The sequence below is a fragment of the Sparus aurata genome, chromosome 1, assembly GCF_900880675.1.
Source record: "Sparus aurata chromosome 1, fSpaAur1.1, whole genome shotgun sequence".
NCBI classification, from domain to species: Eukaryota; Metazoa; Chordata; class Actinopteri; order Spariformes; family Sparidae; genus Sparus; species Sparus aurata.
Window position 1 is genome coordinate 4,847,898 of NC_044187.1, and position 16,966 is coordinate 4,864,863.

At 41.9% G+C, this 16,966-nt stretch overlaps 1 protein-coding gene and 2 long non-coding RNA genes across 3 annotated transcripts in view; all 3 read left to right on the plus strand.

Annotated features, from left to right (window-relative positions):
• The first annotated feature begins 5,516 nt into the window (after positions 1 to 5,516).
• On the plus strand, positions 5,517 to 6,154 carry LOC115587725 (uncharacterized). Its single transcript, XR_003985149.1, has 3 exons — positions 5,517 to 5,585; positions 5,690 to 5,756; positions 5,939 to 6,154. It is a non-coding gene; the product is annotated as an uncharacterized LOC115587725 (long non-coding RNA).
• Positions 6,155 to 6,749: 595 nt separating this feature from the next.
• LOC115588006 (B-cell receptor CD22-like) overlaps positions 6,750 to 16,966 on the plus strand; it is a 32,705-nt gene continuing 22,488 nt past the window's right edge. The window contains exons 1-7 of the mRNA XM_030428241.1: positions 6,750 to 6,831; positions 7,080 to 7,213; positions 9,290 to 9,638; positions 9,761 to 9,979; positions 11,039 to 11,308; positions 11,541 to 11,791; positions 14,152 to 14,161. Coding sequence (XP_030284101.1) covers positions 6,750 to 6,831; positions 7,080 to 7,213; positions 9,290 to 9,638; positions 9,761 to 9,979; positions 11,039 to 11,308; positions 11,541 to 11,791; positions 14,152 to 14,161 — 1,315 coding nt within the window. The remainder of the gene's footprint in view (positions 6,832 to 7,079; positions 7,214 to 9,289; positions 9,639 to 9,760; positions 9,980 to 11,038; positions 11,309 to 11,540; positions 11,792 to 14,151; positions 14,162 to 16,966) is intronic.
• LOC115587755 (uncharacterized) lies at positions 16,101 to 16,621 on the plus strand. Its single transcript, XR_003985158.1, has 3 exons — positions 16,101 to 16,118; positions 16,226 to 16,288; positions 16,470 to 16,621. It is a non-coding gene; the product is annotated as an uncharacterized LOC115587755 (long non-coding RNA).

Sequence of the window (16,966 nt, forward strand, 5' to 3'; positions counted from 1 at the left end):
TAAGAGTTAGTAAAGCTGTGTTTCTGTGGATGAACAGTGACAGTACATACTGTACATTAACAATGGAAAAATCTGAAGAGAAAATCTGTTAAATAAAATGAATCGCCCTGAGGAACTTCCTCCATCGTTCAAACTTCCTCCAAACTGAACTTGAGCCTGCGTTCGTAGGCGTTAGAGGCTGGTCGATGTGCTCCGATAGCATAATTAACACAGGAACTGCAGTTCAAAAATAACATGAATCTCTATCATGTCTTTCACGTCAAGAGAAATTAAATACCATTAGAGTCACAAAATGGATAACAAGAGTACGTCAAATGAATTTGTAGAAATAATGTGATCAAAATTAGAGATGATGATACAAGTTTATTAAATAGGATAAACCCCTTGAGATGAACCATCTCGTTTTCGAGGGGGTCCTAAAAGAATAACGTGGACGTGCTGCTTTTAGTAATGAAGCCACAGAGAATTATCACCTGACTCCAGTTCCTGTCAGCTTCACAGAGTTTGATTTGTTTCATGTTTTTTAACTTAAATGTTTGAGTTCCCTCTCAGTGTTCCTATCAGCCTCGTTTTCTGCAGCAGCTGTTTTGAGTGAAACATCTCTAAAAACCAGCTGTACACTACATGCCCAGCACCAAACAACAGACGGAGTTAGCATCTCGCTGGACACCAAAGTAGAGTATTTAGCTGCTAGACAGATATTTTATCAGTATTTCTGAGTATTTCTTGCTTCAAGATACATTTCTCAGTATTTTCTATCTGTGAGAAAAGTTGCTCACACCTCAGAGTTCTGTATTTCTCTGCAGTTCTCATTCACACTCTGCAGCAGCCTGACCACAGGAAGATAACCAGCAGACACTTGTTTCATGCGTCACACTTGTGCTGTGTTAAAGTACAGTCTCAACACATTGTTGCTCCTTCACTGCAGCCTCTGTGTAATGTCGGTCCTCAGTGCTCTCAGAGATCATGTGCACATCTTTCATTGTTCCTTTGCTTTAAATATTCTCATGTAAACCTCAATGATTTGCACATTTCTCCACAACTATCACTGAAACTTTATTTACAGTATAAACCCAATTTTAAAACTGACCTTAAGAGAAATGTGTGATACAGATCACGTCTTACGTACCGTTCTAGTTAAGATAACAGAGACTGCCCAAAAAACCTGTTGATGAATTTTCATTCATCTGATTAACACAGGTGAGAAAGGAGAGTTGAAGTCTTTAATGAAGCTCCATCGATGAGAACAAAACTCAACAGTACATGTAGTGAGACAGTGTATTGCTTCACCAGTGTTGAAGGACACTTCCTGGTCTCTGACTATATAACTTGTTGCCCGAATACTTCTTGTTTAAGTCACGTTGTAATTGAAGGAAGAATATGCATTCGGTCGATTGTGAAGTTTGTGTGTTTCTCGTATGAGATATAGTGAAGATTAGTGAAGGCACAGGAAGGTTAGTGAAGGCTCTGATGCTACTGCCCCAACACACAGCGGCAAAGAAAATTACGCCTGCAACAACAGACTGGTGAAAGATTTCCAACATCTTGCTGCACATGTTGAAGGATCTCAGCTTCCTCAGGAAATAGAGTCTGCTCATCTCCTAGAGACACATTGTAGACAGAACACTGCCCAGACGGACAAACTGTGGCCTGCCTGTCAAGTAGTCAGTAATCCAGGAGATCATTGTGTCATCACTACCATCACCTGCAGCTTCTCACCCAGTAGCAGAGGTTGAATGGTGTCAAAAGCACTGAAGAAATCAAAGAATGTGATCCTCACAGAGCCTTCTCCACCATCCAGATGCATATGGGCTCGTTGCAGCAGGTAGATGACAGCATCATCAACTCCTAAATGGGGCTGATAGGCAAATTGCAAAGGGTCCAGAAACGTCCTCACCTGTGGCCTCAGCTGGGCTAAGACCAGTCTCTCCAGGACCTTCATCACATGAGATGTGAGAGTGACTGGTCTGTAGTCTGCCGGGTCGGATGGCCTCGACATCTTGTGGACTGGAACCAGGCAGGACCCCAGGGTTGGGACCTTCTCCTGACTCAGACTCAGGTTGTACAGATGTCCCAGTACAGGAGACAGCTGGCTGGCACAGGTCTTCAGGATCCTGGGTGTGATGCCGTCAGGGCCTTAGGCTTTCGCTGCTGTAGTCTTCGCAATTTTGCGAAAACGCACATGTATTGCATCATTTTGGCCAACCGTCCATACGGATCCTGAAAACGCAGTGACTGAAAACGCACTTTTTTGAAAACGGGTCTCAGAGTGGAGAAATCACGCCCCAGAGGCAAGAGGTCGCCCCACCCCTCGACCTCTTGCCTCTGACCTCTGAACCCTTCGACGTCTCATAACAACAACAACAACAATGGTGGACTACATGTTCGTGTTCGTTGTACAGTAGATATTGAGCCTTTCTCGCAACTTACTCGCCTTGTAGTTGAGTGTGAGTCGCAGGAGGTGACAGGAGGTGAGCTAAACCTGTTAAAGAACTGGTTGAACTGGTTTGCTCTATCTAGGCTCCCTGATGTCTGCCTGTCTTTTGCCTTTATCCCTGTGATGTTCTTCATTCCCGTCCACACATCTCTCACACTGTTCAGAATTGCCTTCAGGTCATTAGTGATCCAGGGCTTGTTGTTGGAGAAGCAGTGCACGGTCCAGGCTGGCATGTTGGCGTCCTCACAGAATCTGGTGTAATTGGTGATGCAGTCAGTCATCTAAAAATTGTCCCCCCATGTAGCTCACAGAGTACATCCCATTCTGTAGACTCAAAGCAGACCTGCAGTGCAATGTTTTGATGTTTGATGATGTTTTGAGTCTGATTTTAATGTCTGATGTGTTCTGTGTTACAGTGCTTCAGGGTCAGAATGACTGGGGAGTGACTTACAGCTCTACTGAGATCTGTGCCTTAAAAGGATCAACAGTGGAAATAAACTGCACCTACACATACCCATCCAGATTATTTGGCCGTGATAATGAAGTTAAAGAAACATTCTGGTTGACTAAACTGAGTGGAAATACACCTGTGGATCTGAGAACAGACTCAGATTATCAAGATCGTGTTGAGTACAGTTGTTCTGAGAAGAGCTGCACTCTGAGAATCACAGACCTGAGAGAGAGCGACTCAACTGAGTACCAGTTCATGTTCATTACAAAACAACCAGATGGGAGATATACTGGTTCACCTGGAGTCACTTTGAGGGTCACAGGTAACATTTTCATTTACATTTTAATCATTTCCAAATGTTCAACATCTGAAGAACAATAATATAGATGTTGGTGTGTGTTTGTTGATAGTTTGTCTAAAAAAGCATTCTTGTGTCCTCTTCACATCCAGATCTCCAGGTGAAGGTGGGCAGATATTATCGCTGGGGAGAGCTGAAGTGTCACAGCAGTTGTCGTCTACTTGATCATTCTTCGTACATCTGGTACAAAGATGGACAGAAAGTTCAGTCACAAACATCTTCTACTTATTCAAACTACTTTTATTCTGCAGACAGTTATTCCTGTGCTGTTAAAGGACATGAGGATTTCCCCTCTCCTCCAGTGTGTGAGTTTACCACACTAACATAACACCATCTGATGGAGTCTGATAACTACATGTATTTTAATATGGAGACCTTCATTGTGACTCTTCATCAACTCTGGTTTAAAAATGATCTAAACTTTGTTTTATCTTTTAGGTGTCTATGATCAAACCTGCAACAGAGTGATTTACACTGACAGAAGCATCTGTGCCTCCAAAGGCTCATCAGTGGACATTTCTTGCACTTACAGCAGTTATAAAACTATCAGATATAAATTCTGGTTCAGTCCTGAACGTTCTCATCAGTGGCAGAGTCCTTCACAGCCTGAGGACCTTAGTGAAGACTCCCAGTTTGCAGGTCGTGTTCAGGTCCTTGAATCAGAGACAGGACGCTCCACTCTGAGAATCACTGACCTGACAGAGAGTGATTCAGCTCAGTATCACTTTAAATTCACAACAGACGGTTTTGAATGGAACAGTAGTTTACCTGCTACAGCTCTGACTGTCACAGGTACTGATGAACACACACTGATGTAAAACATCAACATAGAACATTTAGAAACAGTGAACATGTTGAAAATGATGGATCATCATGAGTTTGTCTGATAATTACTGTTGTTTTGGCACTAATGTTCACTGCTAGTTCTAGGAATAGTAACTGTTGTGTTGTCGTGTGTGTACATCTATCAGTGATTTCTGTTAGAAGCAGTGATAATAATATTGTTTCTTGTTCTCATATCCAGCTCTGCAGGTGCAGGTGACCAGAATAACAGTCCACCAGTCTGATACTGAGGCAGAGCTGAAGTGTCACAGCAGCTGCAGTCCAGCTGGTCGTCTTTCCTACGTCTGGTTCAAGAACAGACAGAAAGTCAGAGGGGTGGAGACATCTTCTTTTAAAGGCCGGGTTTATCCTGGAGACATCATCTCTTGTGCTTTGAAAGGACATGAGAACTACGGCTCTCCTTCAGTCTGTGAGTTTGATCCACTGTATCAGGAAAAAAAACACATACATTTCAATCACAACAGTCAATTGTCTGATAATATATTCAAATGTTTCATTAATACATGTTCAAACTTCCTCCAGATGCTCCAAAGCTTCCCTCTGTGTCAGTGAGTCCCTCTGCTGAGATAGTGGAGGGCAGTTCAGTGACTCTGACCTGTAGCAGTGATGCTAACCCAGCAGCTAATTACTCCTGGTACAAGAAGAATGGAGATCCAGACCTTCATCCTCTCAGTAAAGATCCACAGCTTGTCTTCAGCTCCATCCAGTCCTCTGACTGTGGAGAGTATTACTGTACAGCTGAGAACGAGCTGGGGAGGAGGACGTCTGAATACATCTATATTAATGTGACATGTGAGTATTATTCTTGAGATAACATATCTCTTAAATCTGTCCAGTCAAATGTTTTTGTGTCACACATTCTCAGCTGTAATTCCTTGAGCAGCTTTAGTTCTTTCATGCAGTTTCCTGACCAGATTGGAACAGTGCTACACACAGCCGTTCACAGTCTATGATTTAAATAGCATATGAACTACTGTAATAACACATTTAATGTAGAATAATCTTTTTACATCTCTCCTTCAGATGCTCCAAGACTTCCCTGTGTGTCAGTGAGTCCCTCTGCTGAGATAGTGGAGGGCAGTTCAGTGACTCTGACCTGTAGCAGTGATGCTAACCCAGCAGCTAATTACACCTGGTACAAGGAGAACGAAGACTCACCAAACGCATCAGGACAGATCTTCACCATCACTGACTTCAGAGCTGAACACAGTGGGAATTATTACTGTGAAGCCCAGAACAGAAGAGGACGTCATAACTCCACCTTACAGCTGATTGTTGTGGCAGGTGAGACACTAATTAGTTGATTAACAGACAGTAACACCTGGGAAACTGATTAATGAATCAAACCCTACTAGTGAGGTCCACTACAGTCTATTTAATAACTGTCTATCTCCATTTCCAGGGAGCTCAACAACAACAACTATGATAAATATCATCAGGTTGACTCTGGCGGTTCTGGTGTCGGTTCTGCTGCTTCTGTTTTGTCTGTGGATGAGGTGAAACTACAAACATTAACATTAACTGATCTGTTGCTTTGAATGTTTACTGTCATGTTTTTTGAGTGTCTAATGATAATTTTTGTTTTGTCGATTTCCTTCAGGAAGAAGAAAACTCTGAGCTCCACCACTGAACCAAATGAGCCCATAGAGACTGTGGAGATGAGAGAGGTATTGGACCACAGTGACAAGAAATTATCACATTTACTGTCGATGTTTTCATAACAAAGATCAAGTTTAAGGAAACAGTTCTGCTTTAAACATGTCTGAGTTTGTTGTCATTTAAAATCTAATTGTGTCCACGTTCCATTTGTGAGGCCTTTGACTCTCATCTTGTTGTCTCTCCCCATCAGTTGGAGTCTGATCCTGATTACGCCAACATCTCACCTTTGAACAGAGAAACTGCAGCATGTGGCAGAAGTTCTGAGTAGCATGCAGCTTTATGTTTACCTGTGCAGGTACATTACATATGTTAAGGATTATACTTGATATGCAACATGCTGTTTTATCTTTTAATTCTCCTGAAATAGCTTCTTATTGTAATGCGGTCACTTGTTCTGAAGAAATACTGATTGTTCTATCACATCACACCTGTCCTGGCAGAGAAAGACATGTGGAACAGGAAGCACAGTATCTCACAGCATGTACATTATATATTAAACACATTGACATGTAACATGAGCCCAGCTCTATCACTCTGTAGCTGTAACATGTTCAAAATACTGCAGTGCCTGATTGAAATAAACATCCAGCTTCCAACAACAACTCTGTAGTTTGAACATCATGTCAGTTCCCTCTCTTTGCTGCAGAGGGCGACACTGTGCAGAAAGTTTTGGATTTCAGCTTTAAACAAACTGTCTTTGTTTTCAGTCTTCAGAATAAAGGTTTTATTCATCAACAGTGGACACAAATAAAATGTGAATCACTTTGTTTTCTCTGACTGTGTTCTCAGCGCTTTTTTGGTTTGTATTTTATTTAGTTGTTGTATTTTTTGCAATTCTTTAATTCTTGTATTGGCTCCTGCCTTTGTAGTTTTGTATATTGTATTCAGACCTCTGCTTGTTATTAAAGCTCACCTTTTGTTCCTTACCTTGCCTGCCTCCTGAGTGTCTTGTGTTTGGTTCCCACTATTTCATGACTCATGACAATACCAACTGACCAACAATGGACCAGGTGGGGAAAAAATCTCTGATGTGGGAGCTGAAGAAGTACTGCTTAATTTTTGAACGACTGAACTCTATCACAGGTTCTGTGGACGGGCTGTTTTTCTACAACTTAATCCCAAAGACACACTGCTCAAGACCAAGGCTGTTGGACTCACAACTTGTAGTCACTGACTTCACTAACAGCCTGCTAACCTCCTGCCTGCTCCAGCTACTGTCTCAGGGAGTCACCAGCCTGCTAACGTTGCTTCCAAGCACCGCAGAGGTCCCCCTGTTTGTCTCCTTGGAGGGTCTTCTGCCCTGTTGTTCTGAGTCTCCCCTGTCAATGCAGGTCTTGTTCCTGGGTCAGTCGACACCTTTCCGACCGCTGAGTTCCAATCCCTGCTGACCCACCACGAGACCCCCCAGACCATCATTCATCAGCCTTCTCTGACCCAGTCAGACCTGCCTCATGTCATAGTCCTGGTCCACAGTTTCCATTCTCCAGTCATGCTGCCATGTTGCTTGCCTCCTGCTTTGGTGTCCAGCTGCTAGGCTGTGGTCCTACAGCCCTCCAGCCCGGCATCCAAGGTCTCCAATGGTATCAAGACTCTGGTCCTGGTCTCCAGCTTCCTGAGGGCTTCCAACTTTGCCTCGGGTCTCGTGGCCTCCAGCCGGTCATGGTTTGATAGTGAAGGTTCCCTCTTGTTCTTTACCTGCCTGCCTCCAGAGTGTCTTCTGTTTGGCTTCTCACTATTGTTGCTACACTCAACATCCAGTTTATTGTCTAAACATTAGCTCACATTAGCTAAAATCAGGGCTGACTGAACCTTTGCTGTTCTGCTGCCTCAATTTTGGAACAATGTCACATTTAGTGTTCAGTTTTCTGATGCGTCCATGTTTTTGAATCATGTTTGTGAAGCAACAGTAAGAATCATTTCTTTTGTTCCTCTTGAGGGTTTACAGGCACTTATCTCTCAATACATGTTGATAATATAAAGAGGAAGGAAACCAGCAATTTACCACCTCGATGTGTGTTTAAGACAAATGAACCAACCAGAGAGAGACAAACTGTCTCGTGACCGCGTCTTCCCTCTTTATGTAGAAGTGTTTGGTGAGATGAGCTGACATTCAGTACTTCTCATGTATGTGATCGACCGGCTGATTTAACAGACGTGAGGAGAAGCTATGAGTTTAACAGCAGCAGCGAGTGGATTTGTTGTTGTCCTTCTCTATGTACAAGGTACTGTACGTCTACATTCATACTGTAAGACTGTTAGCATGGTGGTTTTATAGTAAAGATTTGATGTGCAACAGTGCACAGTTAGAGATAGTAAAGCTGTGTTTGTGTGGATGTGCAGTGACAGTACATACTGTACATTAACAATGGAAAACTCTGAAAAGAAAATCTGTTTAATAAAATGAATCGCTCTGAGGAACTTCCTCCATCGTTCAAACTTCCTCCAAACTCAACTTGAGCCTGCGTTCGTAGGTGTTAGACGCTGGATGATGTGCTCCGATAGTATAATTAACACAGGAACCAAAGTTCAGAAATATCATGAATCTCTATCATGTCTTTCACGTCAAGAGATATTAAATACCATTAGAGTAAAAAGATAAGTAACACACAAATTTGTATCAAAAATGTGACTAAAATGAGAGAATAAAGTGGAGGTGCTGCTTGTAGTAATGAAGCCACAGAGAATTATCAGCTGACTCCAGTTCCTGTCAGCTTCACACAGTTTGATTTTGTTTTATTTTCATAATTTAATTGTTTGAGTTAACTCTTAGTGCTCTCATCAGCCTCGTTTCCTGTTTTCTGTGAAACATCTCTAAAAACCAGCTGTACACTACCTGCCCAGCACCAAACAACAGACAGAGTTAGCATCTCGCTGGACACCAATGTAGAGTATTTAGCTGCTAGACAGATATTTTATCAGTATTTCTGAGTATTTCTTGCTTCAGGATAAATTTGTCAGTGTTTTCTATCTGTGAGAAAAGTTGCTCACAACTCAGAGTTCTGCATTTCTCTGCAGTTGCTCAACAGTACATGTGGTGAGACAGTGTATTGTTTCAACAGTGCTGAAGGACACTTCCTGGTCTCTGATGATTTAACTCACTGCCCGAATACTGCTTTTAAACTCACGTTGTAATTGAAGGAAAAAAATGGATTTTGGTCGATCGTGAAGTTTGTGTGTTTCTCGTATGAGATATAGTGAAGTTTAGTGAAGGCACAGGAACCTCTGACCACACAGAAGTCTGTGACCTCGATTGTGACCTCAGGGTGACTCTACCTCCTCTGTAAGCAGAGTGGGAGATGTATACAGACACATTTACTACTATGAACCTGTGAGACTGAACATGTGAAAATTCCTTTACAAAACTGTCTGAAGGCTGCCTTTACTCGCCCACCAAACACAAGTTTGTATGAAGACAGCCACAGTGTGTTGAGAAGTGTAACTTCACAGACTGAAGCTCCTTCACTGCAGTGAAAATCTGTCTCCTGATGATGTTTAGAGTCTGATTGTAGTTTCTGATGTTCTCTGTGTTACAGTGATACAGGGTCAGGATGACTGGGGAGTGACTTACAGCTCTACTGAGATCTGTGTCTTAAAAGGATCAACAGTGGAAATAAGCTGCACCTACACATACCCATCCAGAATAGATGGCCGTGATACTGAAGTTAAGGAAACATTCTGGTTTACCAAGGAGAGAAGATATCAACCTGTGGATCTGAGAACAGATTCAGATTATCAAGATCGTGTTGAGTACAGTTGTTCTGAGAAGAGCTGCAGTCTGAGAATCACAGACCTGAGAGAGAGCGACTCAGCTGAGTACAAGTTCAGGTTCATAACAAACCAACCAGGTGGGAGATATACTGGTTCACCTGGAGTCACTTTGAGGATCAAAGGTAACATTTTCATTCACATTTTAATTATTTCCAATAGTTACACATCTAGACAACAACATGTGTTGTGTGTAGTTGTTGACAGTTTGTCTCAAATACCATTCTTGTTCCTTCTTCACATCCAGATCTCCAGGTGAAGGTGGGCAGATCCTCATATTCTGGCAAGAGAGAGCTGAAGTGTCACAGCAGTTGTCGTCTACCTGCTCGTTCTTCTTACATCTGGTACAAAAATGGACAGAAAATTCAGTCACAAACATCTTCTACTTATTCATACCACTTTAACTCTGTAGACAGTTATTCCTGTGCTGTTAAAGGACATGAGGATTTCCCCTCTCCTCCAGTGTGTGAGTTTACTACACTAACATAACACCATTTAAAGGAGTCTGATAACTGCATGTATTTTAATATGGAGACCTTTATTGTGACTCTTCATCAACTCTGGTTTAAAAATGATCAAAACTTTGTTTTATCTTTCAGGTGTTGAACATGAAACCTGCAGCAGAGTGATTTACACTGACAGAAGCATCTGTACCTTCAAAGGCTCATCAGTGGACATTTCTTGCACTTACAGCAGTTATCAAACTATCAGATCTAAATTCTGGTTCAGTCCTGAACGTTCTCATCAGTGGCAGAGTCCTTCACAGCCTGAGGACCTTAGTGAAGACTCCCAGTTTGCAGGTCGTGTTCAGGTCCTTGAATCAGAGAGAGGACGCTCCACTCTGAGAATCACTGACCTGACAGAGAGTGATTCAGCTCAGTATCACTTCAAATACACAACAGGATGGTTTGAATGGAGGAGTAGTTTACCTGGTACAACTCTGACTGTCACAGGTACTGATGAACACACACTGATGTAAATCATCAACATAGAACATTTAGAAACAGTGAACATGTTGAAAATGATGGATCATCATGAGTTTGTGTAATAATTACTGTTGTGTTGGCACTAATGTTCACTGCTAGTTCTAGGAATAGTAACTGTTGTGTTGTCGTGTGTGTACATCTATCAGTGATTTCTGTTAGAACCAGTGATAATAATATTGTTTCTTGTTCTCATATCCAGCTCTGCAGGTGCAGGTGACCAGAATAACAGTCCACCAGTCTGATACTGAGGCAGAGCTGAAGTGTCACAGCAGCTGCAGTCCAGCTGGTCGTCTTTCCTACGTCTGGTTCAAGAACAGACAGAAAGTCACAGGGGAGGAGACATCTTCTTTTAAAGGCCGGGTTTATCCTGGAGACATCATCTCTTGTGCTTTGAAAGGACATGAGAACTACGGCTCTCCTCCAGTCTGTGAGTTTGATCCTCTGTATCAGGAAAAAGACACATACATTTCAATCACAACAGTCAATTGTCTGATAACATATTCAAATTGTTCATTAATACATGTTCAAACTTCCTCCAGATGCTCCAAAGCTTCCCTCTGTGTCAGTGAGTCCCTCTGCTGAGATAGTGGAGGGCAGTTCAGTGACTCTGACTTGTAGCAGTGATGCTAACCCAGCAGCTAAATACACCTGGTACAAGGAGAATGGAGATCCAGACCTTCAACCTCTCAGTAAAGAACCACAGCTTGTCTTCAGCTCCATCCAGTCCTCTGACTCTGGAGAGTATTACTGTACAGCTGAGAACGAGCTGGGGAGGAGGACGTCTGAATACATCTATATTAATGTGACATGTGAGTTTTTTTTCTTGAGATAACATATCTCTTAAATCTGTCCAGTCAAATGTTTTTGTGCCACACATTCTCAGCTGTAATTCCTTGAGCAGCTTTAGATCTTTTATGCAGTTTCCTGACCAGATTGGAACAGCGCTACACACAGCCGTTCACAGTGTATGATTTAAATAGCATATGAACTACTGTAATAACACATTTAACGTAGAATAATCTTTTTATATCTCTCCTTCAGATGCTCCAAGACTTCCCTCTGTGTCAGTGAGTCCCTCTGCTGAGATAGTGGAGGGCAGTTCAGTGACTCTGACCTGTAGCAGTGATGCTAACCCAGCAGCTAATTACACCTGGTACAAGGAGAATGAAGACTCACCAAACGCATCAGGACAGATCTTCACCATCACTGACATCAGAGCTGAACACAGTGGGAATTATTACTGTGAAGCCCATAACAGAAGAGGACATCATAACTCCACCTTACAGCTGCTTGTTGTGGCAGGTGAGACACTATTTCGTTGATCAACGGACAGTAACACCTGGGAAACTGATTAATTATTATTATCTTTATTGACAGACTCGAGGTCCAGGTATAAAAAAACACACACAATAAACAGACAAACATAACATTACACATACATTACACATGTGTGCTCAATGGTTAAAAAACATAAACATGTTGGTTCCAATATTTCCAAAAGCTGGAGAAATATCTTGTCTCACTTTGGGTAGGGTCAGTCAATGATATTATAATCCCATTCCTAGAATCAATCAGCCGACGCATAAATTTAAACATAAAATTCCTAAGTAATGCCTGAAAAGTGGGAACATTACAGTTCACAAACATCTTGCTAGCACTTTCCCACCTTGGGTATTTTAACAGGATTCTAAGAGCATCGTTATATGCCACCTTAATCTTATTCATCTTTGCTTTACTTTGGCTACACCACGGGTGTGCTGTGTAAAGTGGAGTGCAGTATGCTTTAAAAAGAGCTGTTTTAACTTCATCAGTGCACATATGAAATTTGTGTGCCAGCATATTTGCCTGAGCATATAATTTATAGCACTGGCGCTGAATATCATCATCATCACTAAGGTCATTCCTGATGATATGCCCTAAGTATTTTACTTTGGTTACAATAACTAGCTCTTGTTCAGACAGGTAAAAGGAGGGAAACTTTAGCTTCTGATCCTCCTTAGTTCTAGCTATCATGATAACACTCTTTTTGGGATTAAATTTGATGTCAAACTGCAAACCATACTTAGTACAAACTCTGAGCAGTTGCTGTAAGCCAGCACTATATGGTGACATAATGATTAAATCATCAGCATACATTAAATGGTTAATAAGTTGATTCCCCACCACACATCCAGTCTTACACTCTTCTAATTCTCTAGACAGACCATCCATATACAGGTTAAAAAGGACAGGTGACAACATTCCGCCTTGTCTGACCCCATTGGTAACAGGGAATGGGGTTGATGTTGTTTTGCCCCATCTAACTTGCATGGTTTGGTGAGAGTACCAATAATGCAGAATTCTTATTAAGTATGCGGGCACCCCTCGCTCTTGCAACTTAATAAACAGTTTGCCATGATTAATGCGATCAAAGGCTTTGGTCGCATCTAAAAAGCACATAAACATAGTTGAATTGCGCCTTTTATAGTTAGAGACAAGTTCTTTTAAAGCATAAATACACAAGTCAGTGCCATGCTTAGTTTTGAATCCAAATTGGTTGTCAGTAGTTATAGCATAATCTTGAAGCCTGTCAAGCAAGATCCGTTCAAACACTTTAGATAGTATACTAGCTATAGCAATTGGTCTGTAATTATCTATGCTTGATGCTTTGCAGGTTTTATCTTTGACGACTGGTGCTAGCAGTACAGATAGCATAGAGTCAGTTAAAATACCATGAAACATCAATCCAGAGAAACACATAGCAAGTAACACTGAGAGTCTGTGGCTTGCATATTTCAGGTGTTCAGCTGTTATTTTGTCAGGACCACATGCTTTGTTTGCAGCCAATTTCCCAATTGCACAATACACTTCATTTGGCCTTATAACAACACCATCATTACTAACCACATCACCAACCTTAAACTCAGCACTCATGACACAGTTAAAAATTCCCCTAAAATGGGTTCTCCACATCTCAACAATATTTTCGTCCCCAGAGATCCCATCAATATTAGATGGCAGAGGCATCTTACTGTTGTTGGAGACTTTAACTTCTTTCCAGAACTCATAGACATCATTCTGCAACAATTTTTTTCCCATGGAATTTGCCCTCAACATCTGGTCATTTCTTTTGATAAAACGTACAGCATATTTAAACTTGGCATTTGCCCTTTTCTTATGTTCAAACTCTGGGCCATGCCTAATTTTTCCAGCTAATACCCAGCTGTGGAGGGCCTCTTTAGCCTCTGTATGAAGCTCATGTACATATTCATTCCACCCTGGCCTAATGCTTTGTTTCCTTTTTTCTTTTATAAAATAATTACTGTCATTATTTAAGCAGTTTACTATTTTCTCATACAATCTAAGTATTTCAGAGTTGTGCTCAACGTTCATACAATTAATGTTGTTACACAAGAAAGCATCAATTGGTATATCAATATAACTGAGACTTAAATCTGTCAGAGAGTTATACTTCCAGAGATCATATTCTGTGAGCCTTGCCCAATCAACTTTCCTGCGCTCATGAGCCTCATAGCTGGCCAGCTCAGGTAAGCTATCAAGATCTAATACCATGGAGAGAGGTATGTGATCTGTTGTAGCCAGACTATACAGAATGTCAATCTCCATAATGCAATCATGAGCATCAGCTGTACATATACAATGATCCAGCCAGGATGTTGTATGCCATGCTTCACTAATATAAGTGTAGCTATTAGCTGGTAACATCACTTTGCTTGTTAGGACTAGCTTGTTATTTTCACAGAACTGATTCAGGTGTCTCCCAAATAAGGACCCATCATCTGAGATATCAGCATTCAGATCACCCACTACAAATATGCATGTACATTCACTTTCTTTAATAAAAGAGCTGATAAAGGCCAGCCTACTAAGGTATTCATTTTCATTTTGATAGCTTTCATAGGGAGTGTAAACATTTAAAATAATGAAGGTGCACTTTTCATGTGCAACCTTGATTGCAATAGCCCAGTCAACCTCTAGTCTGACAACACTTATCAGTGGATCATATTTCTTCCGCCAGAAAATGGCCACCCCTCCGGGTATTCTACCACGTATTATTCCCATACTTAAATCTATTGTGGACTCCCCTGCCCCATAGAAGTCATCATGCACAGAACCAAGTTTTTCTAGATCTTGTTTAGGTAGAAGAGTCTCTTGTATACACAGAATGTCCGAGGTCACAAACAGTTGGTCAATAACAATGCGTCGCGCTTTGTCCCCGGCCGCCTGTCCAAGGCGTAAGCCACGCGTGTTATATGACACAACTTTCATGATGATGACAGTCCAGGCTTCACAGCAACAGTTGCCCCAGCGTCAGACACACAACCAGTCTTTGCTACAGAGCGAGTTTTTATATCCACTGGTTTGCGCGCTTCATAAAAGCGCCGCACAAAGACACCCTCCGGCCAAAGTTGTGGCTCATACATTTCGCCCACATTATTGCATTCAGCAGTGACTTTGAATGAGTTATATCGCCTCTGGGCACTGTCTATTTTTTCACAGGTCACATCACGATGTAGGTTGTCTTTCAGGTAGCTAGCCAATGCTTCTGAATTTACATCAGGCGAGAATTTTGTGGCGAAGACACTCACAAGTTTTGTCTTCACAACCTGTATGGATCCCCCTGCACTGGTTCCAACGATGCCACTTTTCTTATCCCTCCTGGGGGCATTCATTCTCGGCTTGCTCTGGATGAAGGCATCCCCGTGTGAGTGTTGTCTACGCCCGTGCTTGACTACGCGACTCTATTTCGGGGAAGCCGTTTCGGCGCCACGGTAAACCGAACCTTCCTCCGCTGTGTTGGTTACAGCACGGTGGTGGTTCCAGGCTCCTGCCCCGCATTATCCAAAACCTGGCCTGCGACCTCCTCCTCGGCGACCTCAGGGCTGAGCAAACTTTTCGCGTCTTCTTCACCTTTTTCCATTAGGCAAAGCCGTTGATTTAATCCTGCGACAACCCCACGGAGGTCCTCACATACATCTGTTTGCACAGACAAAGCCTGTTTCATGGTTGATAAATCCACACCTAAGCGATCAATTTTCCCCAGTAAACAGGAGACATCAAGGCTGTTAAAAGTCACAGGTGGAAGTTCATCCATATGATAAGAAACAAAACGAGGGATGTTTTCGCCAGCCTCGTTTAGCACTTTTAAACAACTTTTAACGTTGTTCACGTCCTTTTGATGCCCTTTATGCGTAACAAAGCGCTGAGTGGTATGCGGACAAAGTTCAAACAAAACTTTCCTTGAGTTCTCAATCCATTCTGACCCGAAGTGATTCACAGTCAGCAAAACGATATCATCCTGACTGAGAGTTTTCATTTTAACCACGAGAAAGTTCAGCAGTTCATCTTCCACCACAGTTTTACCATCAGCTGTGGTGTAAATCTCCGGTTTTATTCTACTTTTTCTCAGAGGTGCAGCGCCTTTGTATCTGCCTGCAGCCTCCGCCATGACACTCATGATGAATCAAACCCTACTAGTGAGGTCCACTACAGTCTATTTAATAACTGTCTATCTCCATTTCCAGGGAGCTCAACAACAACAACTGTGATAAATATCATCAGGTTGATTCTGGTGGTTCTGATGTCAGTTCTGCTGCTTCTGTTTTGTCTGTGGATGAGGTGAAACTACAAACATTAACATTAACTGATCTGTTACTTTGAATGTTTACTTTCACGTTTCTGAGTTTTTAATGACCATTTTTGTTTTGTCGATTTCCTTCAGGAAGAAGAAAACTCTGAGCTCCACCACTGAACCAAATGAGCCCATAGAGACTGTGGAGATGAGAGAGGTATTGGACCACAGTGACGAGTAATCAGCATATTCACTGTCAATGTTTTTATAACAAAGATCAAGTTAAAGAAACAGTTCTGCTTCAAACATGTCTGAGTTTGTTGTCGTTTAAAATCTAACTGTGTCCACGTTCCATTTATGAGGCCTTTGACTCTCATCTTGTTGTCTCTCCCCATCAGTTGGAGTCTGATCCTGATTACACCAACATCTCACCTTTGAACAGAGAAACTGCAGCATGTGGCAGAAGTTCTGAGTAGCACGCAGCTTTATGTTTACCTGTGCAGGTACATTACATATGTGAAGGATTATACTTGATATGCAAAATGCTGTTTTATCTTTTAATGCTCCTAAAGTAACATTTTATTTTAATGCAGTATCTTGTTTTGAAGAAATACTGATTGTTCTATCACATCACACCTGTCCTGACAGAGAAAGACATGTGGAACAGGAAGCACAGTATCTCACAGCATGTACATTATATATTAAACACATTGAGATGTAACATGAGCCCAGCTCTATCACTCTGTAGCTGTAACATGTTCAAAGTACTGCAGTGGCTGATTGAAATAAACATCCAGCTTCCAACAACAACTCTGTAGTTTGAACATCATGTCAGTTCCCTCTCTGTGCTGCAGAGGGCGACACTGTGCAGAAAGTTTTGGATTTCAGCTTTAAA